Source organism: Lagenorhynchus albirostris, chromosome 15 (genome assembly GCF_949774975.1).
Source record: "Lagenorhynchus albirostris chromosome 15, mLagAlb1.1, whole genome shotgun sequence".
NCBI lineage: Eukaryota > Metazoa > Chordata > Mammalia > Artiodactyla > Delphinidae > Lagenorhynchus > Lagenorhynchus albirostris.
Genome location: NC_083109.1, coordinates 51,101,601 through 51,115,548, shown reverse-complemented (window position 1 = coordinate 51,115,548; position 13,948 = coordinate 51,101,601). Strand labels below are relative to the sequence as shown.

The following is a 13,948-nucleotide window of genomic DNA, read 5'->3' as shown; positions in this document are numbered from 1 at the left end:
GGGGTGGGGTGCACCCTCGGGACCAGCCTGCCTGCCCCTTCCAGGTGAGGAGTACGTTGCCTGTGTCCCTGACGACAGCTCGGGCGCCGTGGCGCTGGTGGCTTTCTCAGCTGCCCATGAGGGCCCGCTGGCCCCTGAGGCCTGCAGTGCCTTCTGCTTCGCGGCTGGCCGGGGCCTCGCGGCCCTCTCAGAGCAGGGCAGGTGCCTGTGCGGGTTGGCCCGGCCTCCCAATGCCTCTTCGGCCTGCCTACCCTCCTGCTCCAGCCCCCCACTGCCCCCCGCCCCCACCTGCCGGGGGCCCACCCTCCTCCAGAACATCTTCCCTGCCTCCCCAGGGGCTGCCCTGGTGGGGCCCCAAGGACCTCTGGCCTCTGGCCAGCCCGCAGCCTTCCACGTCACTGCCTCACTGCCAGTCAGCTCCACGCGCTGGGACTTCGGCGACGGCTCCCCTGAGGTGGACATTGCTGGCGCGGATGCCACTCACCACTATGTGCTGCCTGGGCGCTATCCCGTGACGGCCGTGCTGGCCCTGGGGGTCGGCTCTGCTCGGCTCTGGGCAGAGGTGTGGGTGGAGGCGGCTCCCGTAGCCCTGGAGCTCATGTGTCTGGCCTCTGTGCATAGCGACGAGACCCTGAAGCTTGGCGTCCGAAACCGTGGTGGCTCTGGCCTTGAGGCCACCTACAGCATTGTGGCCCTGGGCGAGGAGCCAGCCCGAGGTGGGGCCGCCCCGCCCCTGGGCCTGAGTCGGGGTGGGTGGGGCAGCCCTGGTTGGGCACACATCGATGCCTTGTCTCTCTGCTCTCTGACCCCCCAGTGGTACATCCGCTCTGCCCCTCGGACACTGAGATCTTCCCTGGTAACGGGCGCTGCTACCGCCTGGTGGTGGAGAAGGCGGCCTGGCTGCAGGCACAGGAGCAGTGCCGGGCCTGGGCCGGGGCCGCCCTGGCTATGGTGGACAGTCCTGCCGTCCAGCACTTCCTGGTCTCCCACGTCACCAGGTGCCTGCCCAAATGCCGCTGGTCCTCGGAGAGGCTGGGAGGTCGGGGGAGGTCCCCAGAATGCTGGGGTGGGGATGGAGCATGAGCACATTGGGGTATCTGGAGGTCCTGTAGCCAGCCAGCCTGGCTCTGGGGATAAGGAACCATGTTGTGCCCACGTGTGGCCGTTCCTATCAGCTCTCGCGGCACAGATGTGGACACGGGGGTGCCCACTGTGGGAGGTGCACCCCCTGCCCTGTATCCTGCCCCCACTGTCCCATTCTGGGCCCCTCCTGGCAGGGACCGGGGAGGTTCTGGTGTGACCACGGAGGCTGCACTTCCTCCTGCTGCTCCCCCCTGGGTGGTCACTGCTGCCAAGCGCTGCCCATGCACGAGGAGCCTCTTGGACGCTCTGGCTGCCCAGGCCTGTGGGGGCATGCGCTCTGTAGTGGTCACCATAGGTGGCCCCGCCTGGTCTCTACTCAGCCCTTGGCACCTGCAGTGGCTAGGGGGCGGGATGGGGTGGAGGCTGGCCCCCCTCCTCTCCCAGGGTCCCTGTGTGGGAAGGGACTGATTGGACTGTGGGTCACCCTGGACTTCCCGAGGGGAAATCGAGGCCCAAAGCAGTCATAGCCCTTGCCCAAGGTCACTTGGTTCCCAGGTAGTAATGCAGCCCCAGCACCCAGCTCTGACCACAGCACCTCAGCCACCCCTGCTGCCTGTCCCTCTGACCCTGTCCCAATATTTGCCCCTGTCCTTGTATCTACAAGCCCTGCCTCCAGGAGGGTCTCTCTGCCCTGGCAGAGCTGTGGGAAGTAGCCTGTTTGGGGGCTGATATGTGGGTGTCTTTGTCCCCAAATGCCACACCTGGAGCCTCACCTCTGGGCACACACAGGTCTATGTGGCCCTGGGCCAGAGTGAGGTGGAGCTCCATGAGGGTCTCAGCTGGGCCCCTGGCCCCATGGGATAGGTGATTGGGTGGGCACTGGTGTGGGCCTTGCTTGCCAAGTCATGTATGAGCCTCAGTTTCCCCATTTGGAAAGTGGGGACAGGCAGAGCCTGCCTGACAGGCTGCTCTGAGGAGGGTGCCCCCAGAGAGAGGGCAGAGGGAGGGGTGCTTGTCTCTGGGGAGCCCCTGAGCACCTGCTCTTCCCTCTGTCTGCCTGCAGGAGCCTGGACGTGTGGATCGGCTTCTCAGCTGTGGAGGGGGTAGAGGTGGGCCCAGCGCCGCAGGGTGAGGCCTTCAGCCTGGAGAGCTGCCAGAACTGGCTGCCTGGGGAGCCGCACCCTGCCACAGCTGAGCGCTGCGTGCGGCTCGGGCCTGCTGGGCAGTGCAACACGGACCTGTGCTCGGCACCACACAGTTACGTCTGTGAGCTGCGGCCCGGAGGTGCGCTGGGGCCCCTGGGAGGCTGGGGAGCACCTGCTGCCCTGGCCCAGGACACCCCTCCTCCAAAGCATACAGGGTCCCTTGGCCACCCTGGGAGCTCCTCCCATCCTGGCCAGGACAGCTGCCCCTGGCACCCCAGTTCATTCCTTAGCTGTTCAGTGTTTGTTAGGTGTTTGCTGAGTGTCTACTGTCCCGGACTGAGCCCACACTGGACAAAACAGGTGGAGGGAGCCAGGGGCTACTGCCAGGTGGCTCAGTCCCAGGTCTGGTCCCACCCTGGGCCCCCAACACACTCCTCCTCGGCCTGGGAACAGCACCTCATTGCACACTTGCACCACAGGCCCTGTGTGGGACGCAGAGAACTTCCTCGTGGGAGCACCCAGTGGGGACCTGCAGGGGCCCCTGAGCCCCCTGGTGCAGCAGGAGGCCCTCACAGCCCCCCGGGAGCCCGTTGAGGTAGGCTGGCCTTCCAGGTTTCTTGCCCTGGCTGTTGCAGTTCCCTTTAAAAAACAAGAAGCCTTTTTCTGGGCCTTATTAACATTCTGCGTCTAGTAGAGTCAGTGCAGAGGTGAGTAGCACCCAGGCCTGGCATTGGGAGAGCTCTGAACGCTCCTGAGCCTTTTCTCTTGGTGCTTGGGGATTTTTTAGAAATGAAGGTACAATTCCTGTTGCTCACAGATGGTTTTGACCTGATTTTTTTCTCCTGAGTGACATTGTCTCCCACTGTGTGAAATGAGGCCAGTGGGGGCCTCTTGAAGGCCCATCTGGTGGCTCCTCCCCTCTGACCTGGTGGGTGTTTGGGCATCGGGGTGGGGCCAGCTGAGGGCCGGGGTCAGTGGAGCTGAGTGGCCCCCCTGCCCTGGCAGGTGATGGTGTTTCCTGGCTTGAGCCCGAGCCGTGAAGCCTTCCTCACTGCTGCCGAGTTCGGGACCCCGGAACTCGGCGGGCCTGCCCAGCTGCGGCTGCAGGTGTATCGAGCCATGCGAGGAACAGGTGGGACTCCATCCTGGCAGTGGGACCTGGGAGGTTCGAGCAGCCTCTCTGCACTGTGGTGTCTGCTGGTCCCTTGCCCACTGGACTGGTCTCCAGCCTTAAGGTGGACAGTGGGGTCCACAGAGATGCCAACTCATGCTGGGGATCCCAAGGATGGGTTTGGTGGGGAACTTGCTGGGGCTGGGGTCTCACCGGGGTCAGTCAGCTGGCCTGGTGTGGGGAGGGTTAGAGGAGTGATGGTGGGGGCCAGCTACACTGCCTGGCGAGACCTCATGTTGTAGCAGGGCGTCCTTATGATCTGTTAGCAAATTGGGGTACCTGACACCCCTCTTTTCCTTGCAGGGGCCCCAGGAAACAGCAGCGAGCCCCAGAGTAGGTCCCTGGAAAACAGGACTGAGCCCATCCCTACATGCACACCAGAAGGACACCCGTGCCCCAGATCCAACATCTGCCTGCCTCTGGACACCCCCTGCCACCTTCGGGCCTGTGCCAACGGATCCACATCAGGGCTGGGGCTCCCTGGGGTCTCCTATGCATTGTGGAAAGAGTTCCTCTTCTCTGTGCCTGCGGGCCCCCCTGCCCAGTACTCGGTGTGTATCACTGGCCTAGGTGCCTTCTGCCTCCCCATCAAACACAAATAAAATGCAGATTGTTCTGCACAGCCCTCCAGGTCCCCTAACCCACCCGCCTCCTGCCTCGGCAATGCTCTCCTCCTCTGCCAACCGTGAGAAGCTCCCGCCCCAGGGCCTTTGCACTTGCCTTTTAAGGAGGACTCTTCCCCTCTCTGGGCAAGGCTGGCCAGTGTCCAGAAGTCCCTCCCCTGTCTGGGGAAGCCCCACCCCTGCCTGCATTCTCTCTGCCCTGTGTGTTTTGTCTGTCCCCATCTTGAGTGCCTTGGAGGCCCCTGTGAAGCCTGGTGGTGTGTGAGTGAATGAGGAGTGTTGAGACCCCTGTAGGGGGTGACTCTGGGTTACCCCAGGGGGGTTCTGCAGCCCGCTGGAGCCCCTGGCCCAGTGCTGCCTACAGGCCCCTGACACAGGCCCAACCCCCTCTCCTGTAGGTCACCTTCCACGACCAGGGCAGCCCCCTGCTCCCTGGTGACCTCATCAGCTTGCAGCACGATGCCGGACCGGGCGCCCTCCTGCGCTGCCCCCCAGCACTCAGCGTCCCTGGCTCCGAGGCCCCGTACTTCTCCACCAACGTCTCAGCCTGGCTGGCCCACCTGCCTGCCAAGCTGGAGGCGGCCCCGGCTGGCCCTGCCTGTGCCCTGCGGCTGCTTGTTGCCACAGAGCGGCTCACCCCTCTGCTGGGCCTGAGCCCCAACCCAGGGCTGCGGCGGCCAGGGCGCTATGAGGTCAGGGCCACAGTGGGCAACAGCGTGTCCAGGCACAACCTGTCCTGCAGCTTCAACGTCTTCTCCCCGGTGGCAGGGCTTCGGGCCATCTACCCGGCCCCCTACGACGGCCGCCTCTACATGCCCACCAACGGCTCGGCCTTGGTGCTCCAGGTGGACTCCGGCACCAACGCCACGGCCACTGCACGCTGGCCTGGGGGCAACGTCAGTGCGCCCTTCGAGGCTGCCTGCCCTGCCACTGTGGCTGCCCTGGTGCCTGGCTGTGCCCACGAGGCCAATAGCACCCTGTTCTCGGTGCTGGCACTGCCCGGGCTCAGCGAGGGCGAGCACGATGTGGAGGTTGTGGTGGAGAACGGTGCTGGCCGGGCCAACCTCAGCCTGCGGGTGAAGGCTGAGGAACCCATCCGAGGTCTCCGCGCCACGCCCAGCCCTGAGGCCCGAGTGCTGCAGGGCGTCCTGGTGGTGAGTGTGGGCCCCGCCCCCCGCCCTGCCCTGAGACAAGGTGCCTATGCTGAGGGTGGCCTCTCCCCAGCGAGGAGAGCACTTGGCTGCCAGGGACAGTGGGCTCAGTGTCGGTTTCTGGGCAGGTCCTGTTCAGTGGTTCCTCAGATGGTTCGTTAATTCCTAAGTTACTGGGGAAGTCACCTGTGAAACAGTTGCTCTGAAAATGCTTCTTTTTGCTCTCACATTTCCTGCACGAATTGTCGAACTCTCCACCCACCTCTGACCTTGTTGATCCTGGGTGTGTTTTCGGGGTCCTGCTGTGTTCCCACCTGGCTAAAGTGAGCGCTTTTTGAGGTTGGGATCTGATGCCACCCGGCCACTGTTGGTGCCACTCCGGGAGCGGCTGTCCCTGTCCCTGTCCTGGGAGTACCCACCTCACATAAGGCAGCCACCAGTTATGCAGCCTTAGCACAGGAGCTGTTGGGTGGTTGTGTCCCCTTCCCCTGGCTTCCCTGTTCACACCTGTTCTATCAGGTGACTCAGGTAAACATCCAGAACCATGAGGCCCATTGAGACTCACGTGCCTTCCCAAACGGCACTGTGCTGTCCAGCTACGGGGGCCTGAGCAGGAGCCCTGGGGTGGGGGTGCACAGACTGAGGTGGGTTGGCCCAACCCAACGGGTGCTGGGTTTATTTTACAGATGAAGAAACTGAGGTACAGAGAGGTCAGGATGTAACCAAGCCCAGGCTCAGCCCCGCACTATGTGGCCTCCTTAGCCTAGAGGGAAGCCCCATAGGGAGCTATGTCCAGGCGGATAGACGTGGGTTGAGGGCACAGTTGGTCCCCCAAAGACCCTGGGCTGGGGCAGGGCCATGGCCAGCTGACGCTGTGCCCTTCCGCAGAGGTACAGCCCCGTGGTGGAGGCTGGCTCGGATGTGGTCTTCCGCTGGACCATTGATGACAAGCAGTCCCTGACCTTCCACAATGTGGTCTTCAACGTCATCTACCAGAGTGCCGCCGTCTTCAAGCTCTCGGTGGGCGGGGGGCGTGGGCACAGGGTGGAGAGTAGGGTGGGGGTGGGTGGGGCGGGGGCTGGGCTGTCCGCTGCTCACCTTTGCCTTCTGTTCTGCTTTGCTCCCGAGGACCCTGTGGCAGCTGTGGGTGAGTGCGGGGAGGGGCTCTGTCCACGCTGCCCTGTGGCCGGCTGGTGGCCTGCTCACTGCCACCTGTCCCCACAGCTGACGGCCTCCAACCACGTGAGCAATGTCACCGTGAACTACAACGTCACCGTCGAGCGGATGCACAGGATGCGGGGCCTGCGGGTGTCTGCGGTGCCGCCCGTGCTGCCCCCCAATGCCACGCTGGCGCTGGCGGCTGACGTGCTGGTGGACTCGGCCATGGAGGTGGCCTTTCTGTGAGTGTGCTGGGCCCTGGGTGGGGCCCCAGCCTCCACCTCCTCATCTGTCAGGACGTGCTGGGTACATAGGACATTGGGACCGGCTGGAGGGCTGCAGCAGGGCGGGTGGTACCCTGAAAGGAGGTGCAAGGAAAGGGGCTACAGCTGGGCCCTCCCCACCCCTCCCTCCTACCCCACCCCTCCTAGCCTGCTCACTTGCCTGCTCGCTGCCCTGGCAGGTGGACCTTCGGGGATGGGGAGCAGGTGATCGGCCAGTTCAAGCCTCCATACAACGAGTCCTTCCAGGTCCCAGACCCCACAGTGGCCCAGGTGCTGGTGGAGCACAACATCACACATACCTACACTGTCCCAGGTAAGGGGCAGGCCTGCTGCCCTGCCAGCCTCCAGCTTGGGTGAGCCCTGCCCCGGGGACAACCCCTCCCTGGGGGACAGCCCCCCTTGTTCCTACCTCCCGGGATCCAGCCTGGGCTGTTGGCGCAGGGCCCTCGCTGGGGTGAAGAAGGGATGTCCAGGGTTGAGGGGTGGACTAGGTCTCTGAGACCCATGATTCAAGTCTGCCGGCCAGAAACCGGACCCTTCTATCCCCTCCTGACTCCTTCCCTGAGCCTTTTTTGGGGGAGAAGGGAAGATTCCTTTTAGTCATTTTTGAAATTCCAGAAGCCTCACACACAAGAAATGCAGAGTAAACAGTGGTGCCCCTATGATCCCAGCCCTGTTCCTGTGATCTCAGCCCTGCACCTATGCCTGCCCTGTCACCCCAAGGGCAGTCATACCTGGAGACGGTTGCTCTTCATCTTTCTGCCTCAGCCCTGCGACTTGCCCTGTGCTGAGAGCACCCGGGCCTGGGTCCAAGGGCGTTCTCTGTTCGCGTTATAACTGGGGCCCTGCTTTGCGCCTCACCCCCACCCCAGGCCCCTGCCCACAGCACGGGGTTAGGAGGGGTTCTGCTGAGTAGGTGGTGGCGGCGGCCCCGGCCCCATCCCCGTCCCCATTCTGGGCCTGTCTGCCAGGTGAATACAACCTGACCCTGCTCGTGTCCAGTACCTTCGAGAACCTGACGCAGCAGGTGCCTGTGAGTGTGCGCGCCACCCTGCCCGCCGTGGCCGTGGCCGCGGGCAGCCGGGTCTTGGTGGCTGGCTGGCCTGTCACCTTCTTCCCGCACCCGCTTCCCTCGCCTGGGGGTGTCCTGTACACGTGGGATTTCGGGGATGGCTCCCCAGATGTAACACAGCCCCAGCCAGAGATCAACCACACGTTCGCCTCGAGGGGCGCATACCACGTCCGACTGGAGGTCAACAACACGGTGAGTAGTACAGTGGCGAGCATCAGCGTCCGTGTCTTCGAGGAGCTCCGTGGGCTGACCGTGAGCCTGAGCCCGGCCGTGGAGCAGGGTGCACCCGTGGTGGTCAGCGCCACCCTGGATTCGGGCGACAACGTCACATGGACTTTCGACATGGGGGACGGCACAGTGCTCATGGGCCCTGAGGCCACAGTAGAGCACGTGTACCTGCGGGCGCAGAACTGCACGGTGACCGTGGGCGCGTCCAGCCCCACTGGAAACCTGGCCCGGAGCCTGCCCATACAGGTCTTTGTCCTGGAGGTGCTGTGGATCGACCCTACAGCCTGCATCCCCACCCAGCCCCATGCCCAGCTCACAGCCCACGTCACTGGGAACCCTACCAACTACATCTTCGACTGGACCTTCGGGGACGGCTCATCCAACACGACCGTCCGGGGGGACCCTACAGTGATGCACAATTTCACACGTAGTGGTACATTCCCCCTGGCGCTGGTCCTGTCGAGCCACGTGAATAAGGCGCATTACTTCAGCAGCATCTGCGTGGAGCCCGAGGTGGGCAACATCACCATGTGGCCTGAGAGGCAGTTTGTGCGGGTTGGGGACACAGCCCGGCTAGTTGCCTGTGCCTGGCCCCCATTCCCCTACCGCTACACCTGGGACTTTGGCACTGAGGATGCTGCTGCCCACGTTGGGGGCCCTGAGGCCACATTCACCTACTGGGACTCAGGTTCCTACCTGGTGACCGTCACCGTGTCCAACAACATCTCAGCTGCCAACGACTCGGCACTCGTGGAGGTGCAGGAGCCCGTGGATCTCACAGGCATCAGGGTCAATGGCTCTCATGTGCTGGAGCTGCAGCAGCCCTACCTGTTCTCTGCTGTGGGACGCGGGCACCCCGCCACCTACCTGTGGGAGCTGGGGGATGGCGGGCGGCTCCAGGGCCCTGCGGTCACCCACGCCTACAGCAGCACGGGCTGCTTCCCCGTCAGGGTGTCTGGCTGGAACGAGGTAAGCCGTGGGGAGGCCCAGCTGAATGTCACCGTGCAGCAGCGTGTGCGGGGGCTCAGCGTCAACGCCAGCCGCACGGTGGTACCCCTGAACGGCAGCGTGAGCTTCAGCACCTCCCTGGAGGCGGGCAGTGACGTGCATTACTCCTGGGTCCTCTGTGACCGCTGCACGCCCATCCCTGGGGGCCCCACCATCTCCTACACCTTCCGGTCTGTCGGCACCTTCAACATCATTGTCACGGCTGAGAATGAGGTGGGCGCCGCCCAGGACAGTATCTTCATCTATGTCCTGCAGCACATCGAGGGGCTGCAGGTGGTGGGTGGCGGCAGTAGCTGCTGCTTCCCCACCAACCGCACGCTGCAGCTGCAGGCCTCAGTCAGGGATGGTACCAACATCTCCTACAGCTGGACCGCTCAGCGGGACAGTGGCCTGGCCCTGGCTGGCAGCGGCAAAGCCTTCTCGCTCACCGTGCTCGAGGCTGGCACCTACCACGTCCAGCTGCGGGCCACCAACATGCTGGGCAGCGCCTCGGCCAACCGCACCGTGAACTTTGTGGAGCCTGTGGGGTGGCTGGCCACCGCCGCCTCCCCGAACCCAGTGGCTGTCAATGCAAGTGTCACCCTCCGCGCTGAGCTGGCTGGTGGCAGTGGCGTCACTTACACCTGGTCCCTGGAGGAAGGGCTGGGCTGGGAGACCCCAGAGCCATCCACCACCCACACCTTTCCCAGCCCCGGCATGCACCTGGTCACAGTCATGGCCAAGAACCAACTGGGCTCAGCCAACGCCAGCATTGAGGTGGCTGTGCAAGTGCCTGTTAGTGGCCTCAGCATCAGGGCCGGTGAACTGGACTGCAGCTTTGTGGTGGCCAGTTCCACCGTGCCTTTCTGGGGGCAGCTGGCCTCGGGCACCAATGTGAGCTGGTGCTGGGCCGTGCCGGGTGGCAGCAGGCATGGCCAACACATCGCCGTGGTCCTCCCCGACGCCGGCACCTTTTCCATTCAGCTCAACGCCTCCAATGCGGTCAGCTGGGTCGTGGCCACACACAACCTCACGGTGGAGGAGCCCATCGTGGGCCTGGTGCTATGGGCCAGCAGGAAGGTGGTGGAGCCCGGGCAGCTGGTTCACTTTCAGATCCTGCTGGCTGCCGGCTCGGCCGTCAGCTTCCACCTACAGGTCAGTGGGGCTGGCCTCGAGGTGCTCCCTGGGCCCCACTTCTCCCGCAGCTTCCCCCGGCTCGGGGACTACACGGTGAGCATCCAGGCCGAGAACCACGTAAGCCGGGTGCAGGCGCAGGTGCGTGTCTCAGTGCTGGAGGCCGTGGGTGGGCTCCAGGTGCCCGACTGCTGCGAGCCGGCCATCGCCACGGGCTCCGAGAGGAACTTCACGGCCCGGGTGCAGCGGGGTTCCCGTGTTGCCTACGCGTGGTACTTCTCGCTGCAGAAGGTTCAGGGAGACTCACTGGTCATCCTGTCGGGTCGCGACGTCACCTATACTCCCGTGGCCGCAGGGCTGCTGGAGATCCATGTGCGAGCCTTCAATGAGCTGGGCGGCGTAAACCACACACTCATGATTGATGTCCAGGACGTCATTCAGCACGTGGCGCTGCGCAGCGGCCGCTGCTTCACCAACCGCTCGGCCCGCTTCGAGGCTGCCACGAGCCCCAGCCCCCGGCAAGTGGCCTACCACTGGGACTTTGGGGACGGGGCCCTGGCAGAGGACACGGAGGTTCCCTGGGTGGCTCACTCCTACCTGCAGCCTGGGGACTACCGTGTGGAGGTGAACGCCTCCAACCTGGTGAGCTTCTTTGTGGCGCAGACCACGGTCACCGTCCATGTGCTGGCCTGCAGGGAGCCCGAGGTGGATGTGGCCCTGCCCCCACAGGTACTTATGCGGCGCTCCCAGCGCAACTACCTGGAGGCCCACGTCGACCTGCGTGACTGCGTCACGTACCAGACTGAGTACCGCTGGGAGGTGTACCGTGCCACCAGCTGCCAGCGGCCTGGGCGCATGGCCCGGGTGACCCTGCCCAGTGTGGATGTGAGCCGGCCCCAGCTGGTGGTGCCACGGATGGTGCTGCCTGTGGGCCACTACTGCTTTGTGTTCGTGGTGTCGTTTGGGGACACACCGCTGGCACAGAGCATCCAGGCCAATGTGACAGTGGCCCCTGAGCGCCTGGTGCCCATCGTCGAGGGTGGCTCCTACCGTGTGTGGTCGGACTCTCAGGACCTGGTGCTGGATGGGAGCAAGTCCTATGACCCCAACCTGGAGGACGGTGACCAGACGCCACTCAGCTTCCACTGGGCCTGCGTGGCCTCGACGCAGGTCAGTCACATGGCGGGGCAATCGTTCTCCTAATCCCCCTTAGGTCGTTTGTGTGCATGAGGCTGGCAGGCTCTTGGGTCTGCTTGATATGTCTGAGTGCCTGGTGGGCTCGATCCCAGCAGGGGGAGGGGTCTTCCCAGCCGTCCCCGGGCCAGTATCTAATTGGAGGCAGGCCTAGGATCTCACCCCCGTGCGCACCCCCTCCCTGGCCCCGTTACGGACTGCAGAGTGAGACTGGCGGGTGTGCACTGAACTTCGGGCCCCGTGGGAGCAGCGTGGTCACCATCCCCCGGGAGCGTCTGCAAGCCGGTGTGGAGTACACCTTCAACCTGACCGTATGGAAGGCAGGCCGCAAGGAGGAGGTCACCAACCAGACGGTGGGTGCTGCCCTGGCCCAGCCCTGGGTGGAGCTACCGGCCCCCAGGGTGGGGGGAACTGCCAGAGAGGCTGAGTGCACAGGGCCCCTGCCTGCACATAGTACCGAGTACCCTTTTTTTTTTTTTTAAATTATCTTTGGCTGCGTTGGGTCTTTGTTGCTGCATGTGGGCTTTCTCTAGTTGCGGTGAGTGGGAGCTACTCTTTGTTGGGGTGTGCAGGCTTCTCATTGTGGTGGCTTCTCTTGTTGTGGAGCACGGGCTCTAGACATGTGGGCTTCAGTAGTTGTGGCATACGGGCGCAGTAGTTGTGGCACACGGGCTCAGTAGTTGTGGCTCACGGGCTCTAGAGCACAGGCTCAGTAGTTGTGGCACGTGGGCTTAGCTGCTCCGCGGCATGTGGGATCTTCCCGGTCCAGGGCCCGAACCCGTGTCGCCTGCATTGGCAGGCAGATTCTTAACCACTGTGCCACCAGGGAAGTCCCCGAGCACCCATTTTTCAGGGTTTTTTTGGTTTTTTGGTTTTTTGTTTTAGTACTTCTAGAAGCTATTGGTTTTAAGTCATTATTACCCTTGATGTTAATTCTACTTAACAAGATGCTCCTCTGGCATTGCTTTCTTCCAAAAAGGCCATAGCTGTGCACAAAGCTTAGAGGCACAGCACAGGCCCTAGTGGTTTGTGAGAAATTCACTGTCCCCGCAGCACTGAAGGCCACCAGCGAGGAGACACGTCCCTTCCCCAGAGCATGGTGTCCCCTCCCTGAATGAGGAGGGCCTGTTCTTGCCTGTGTGTGGAGCACGCTCTCTCTCCCTCCCTAAGCTGCCAGGCGGTCAGGACCACGTATGCTTGGCCCCATGGCACCACTCCTGCTGCTGTAACAGGAGTGGGTGCATCAGGCCCTGTTGGTGCCTGGGATGGGGTGTCCATCCCCCGTGCCAGGTTTCTGCCCGGAGTGGCTGTCTGGGGCTGTCTGATGTGGGCCCCAACCCCCAGTGCAGAGAGCAGTGGGAGGCTCAGACGGGGCTGCGCTGAGCTGAGCTATGCTTGTCCCCACGCGGACACTAGTCCATCTGTACCTTCATGCCTCTGTTTATCTGTTTGTAGCTGAGCACCTGTTGAGTGCCTGCTGTGTGCCAGGCCCAAGACTGGCCCAGGGTGCTGCAGAAAATAAGCCCATCATGGTCTGCACTTCATTAAATTCCCTCCTCCCCCATCCTCCTCCCCTGTCCCTCGCCAATCCTAGGAGTCACAAAATGATACAAACATCCTGGGTGAGGGCTGAGCTCATGGCCCCACAGAACCTGGGCTTCGGGCTGACTTAGGAGTTGGCTGGGTCTGAGAGGAGCTTCTGCAAGTGGGAGAATGGCAGGGGCAGGGGCCCTGCTCTTTCATGGGTTTCGCTACCACCCACCACACGGGGCAGACCCAAGGGTCTGGGCCTCAGGAGCAGAGCCCCAATCCGGAGGCTCCTGGCCAGGGTGGGCATGCCTCTCTCTAATCCTGCCCGGCCTCCAGGTGCTGATCCGGAGTGGCCGGGTACCCATCGTGTCCTTGGAGTGTGTGTCCTGCAAGGCGCAGGCGGTGTACGCAGTGAGCCGCAGCTCCTACGTGTACCTGGAGGGCCGCTGTGACAACTGCGGCGGGGGCTCCGAGCGCGGGGTGAGCAGGGGGCCCCAGGTGGGGACCAAAGTTGGTGGGCCTGGGGGAGACCCGCCCCTGAGCACCTGTGATCTGGGTGCCCTCTCAGCGCTGGGCCGCGCGCAGCTTTAGCAATGAGACACTGGTGCTGGATGAGACAACCACGTCCACGGGCAGTGCGGGCATGCGGCTGGTGGTACGGCGCGGCGTGCTACGGGACGGCGAGGGCTACACATTCACGCTCACGGTGCTGGGCCACTCGGGCCAGGAGCAGGGCTGCGCCTCCATCCATCTTGCCCCGAACCGCCCTCCACTGGGGGGCTCCTGCCGCCTTTTCCCACTCGAGGCCGTGCGCGCCCTCACCACCAAGGTGCACTTCAAGTGTGTGGGTGAGTACGGCCCACAGGCCCTGGTGATGGGGGGCACATTGGGACCCTGCTGATGCCCTGGGGTCCCACAGGCTGGCAGGATGAGGAGGACGCGGGTGCTCCACTGGTGTATGTCCTGCTGCTGCGGCGCTGTCACCAGGGCCACTGCGAGGAGTTCTGTGTCTACAAGGGCAGCCTCTCCACCTATGGGGCCGTGCTGCCACCTGGCTTTGCGCCCCACTATGTGGTGGGCCTGGCTGTGGTTGTGCAGGACCAACTGGGTGCCGCCGTGGTCGCCCTCAACAGGTGAGCCTGTGCCCGTGGAACAGGGCCTGGCTGGGGGTGGGAGGGGGACCCGCCA

The 13,948-nt window shown here is 63.7% G+C and overlaps 1 protein-coding gene across 11 annotated transcripts in view; it reads left to right on the top strand.

Annotated features, from left to right (window-relative positions):
* Window positions 1-13,948, top strand: part of PKD1 (polycystin 1, transient receptor potential channel interacting) — a 46,852-nt gene that overhangs the window by 17,226 nt on the left and 15,678 nt on the right. For 8 of the 11 annotated variants that reach the window (XR_009535807.1, XR_009535806.1, XR_009535805.1 and 5 more), the window contains exons 5-19: window positions 45-716; window positions 815-998; window positions 2,147-2,367; window positions 2,708-2,823; window positions 3,234-3,360; window positions 3,703-3,950; window positions 4,421-5,176; window positions 6,062-6,193; window positions 6,398-6,573; window positions 6,795-6,928; window positions 7,587-11,206; window positions 11,434-11,583; window positions 13,097-13,240; window positions 13,329-13,608; window positions 13,680-13,893. Coding sequence is in view for 8 of the 11 variants with exons in the window: in XM_060124961.1 (XP_059980944.1) it covers window positions 45-716; window positions 815-998; window positions 2,147-2,367; window positions 2,708-2,823; window positions 3,234-3,360; window positions 3,703-3,950; window positions 4,421-5,176; window positions 6,062-6,193; window positions 6,398-6,573; window positions 6,795-6,928; window positions 7,587-11,206; window positions 11,434-11,583; window positions 13,097-13,240; window positions 13,329-13,608; window positions 13,680-13,893 (7,174 nt within the window). In the remaining 3 variants the exon portion in view is untranslated. The remainder of the gene's footprint in view (window positions 1-44; window positions 717-814; window positions 999-2,146; window positions 2,368-2,707; window positions 2,824-3,233; window positions 3,361-3,702; window positions 3,951-4,420; window positions 5,177-6,061; window positions 6,194-6,397; window positions 6,574-6,794; window positions 6,929-7,586; window positions 11,207-11,433; window positions 11,584-13,096; window positions 13,241-13,328; window positions 13,609-13,679; window positions 13,894-13,948) is intronic. The other 3 variants (XM_060124960.1, XM_060124958.1, XM_060124963.1) reach the window with 3 other exon arrangements.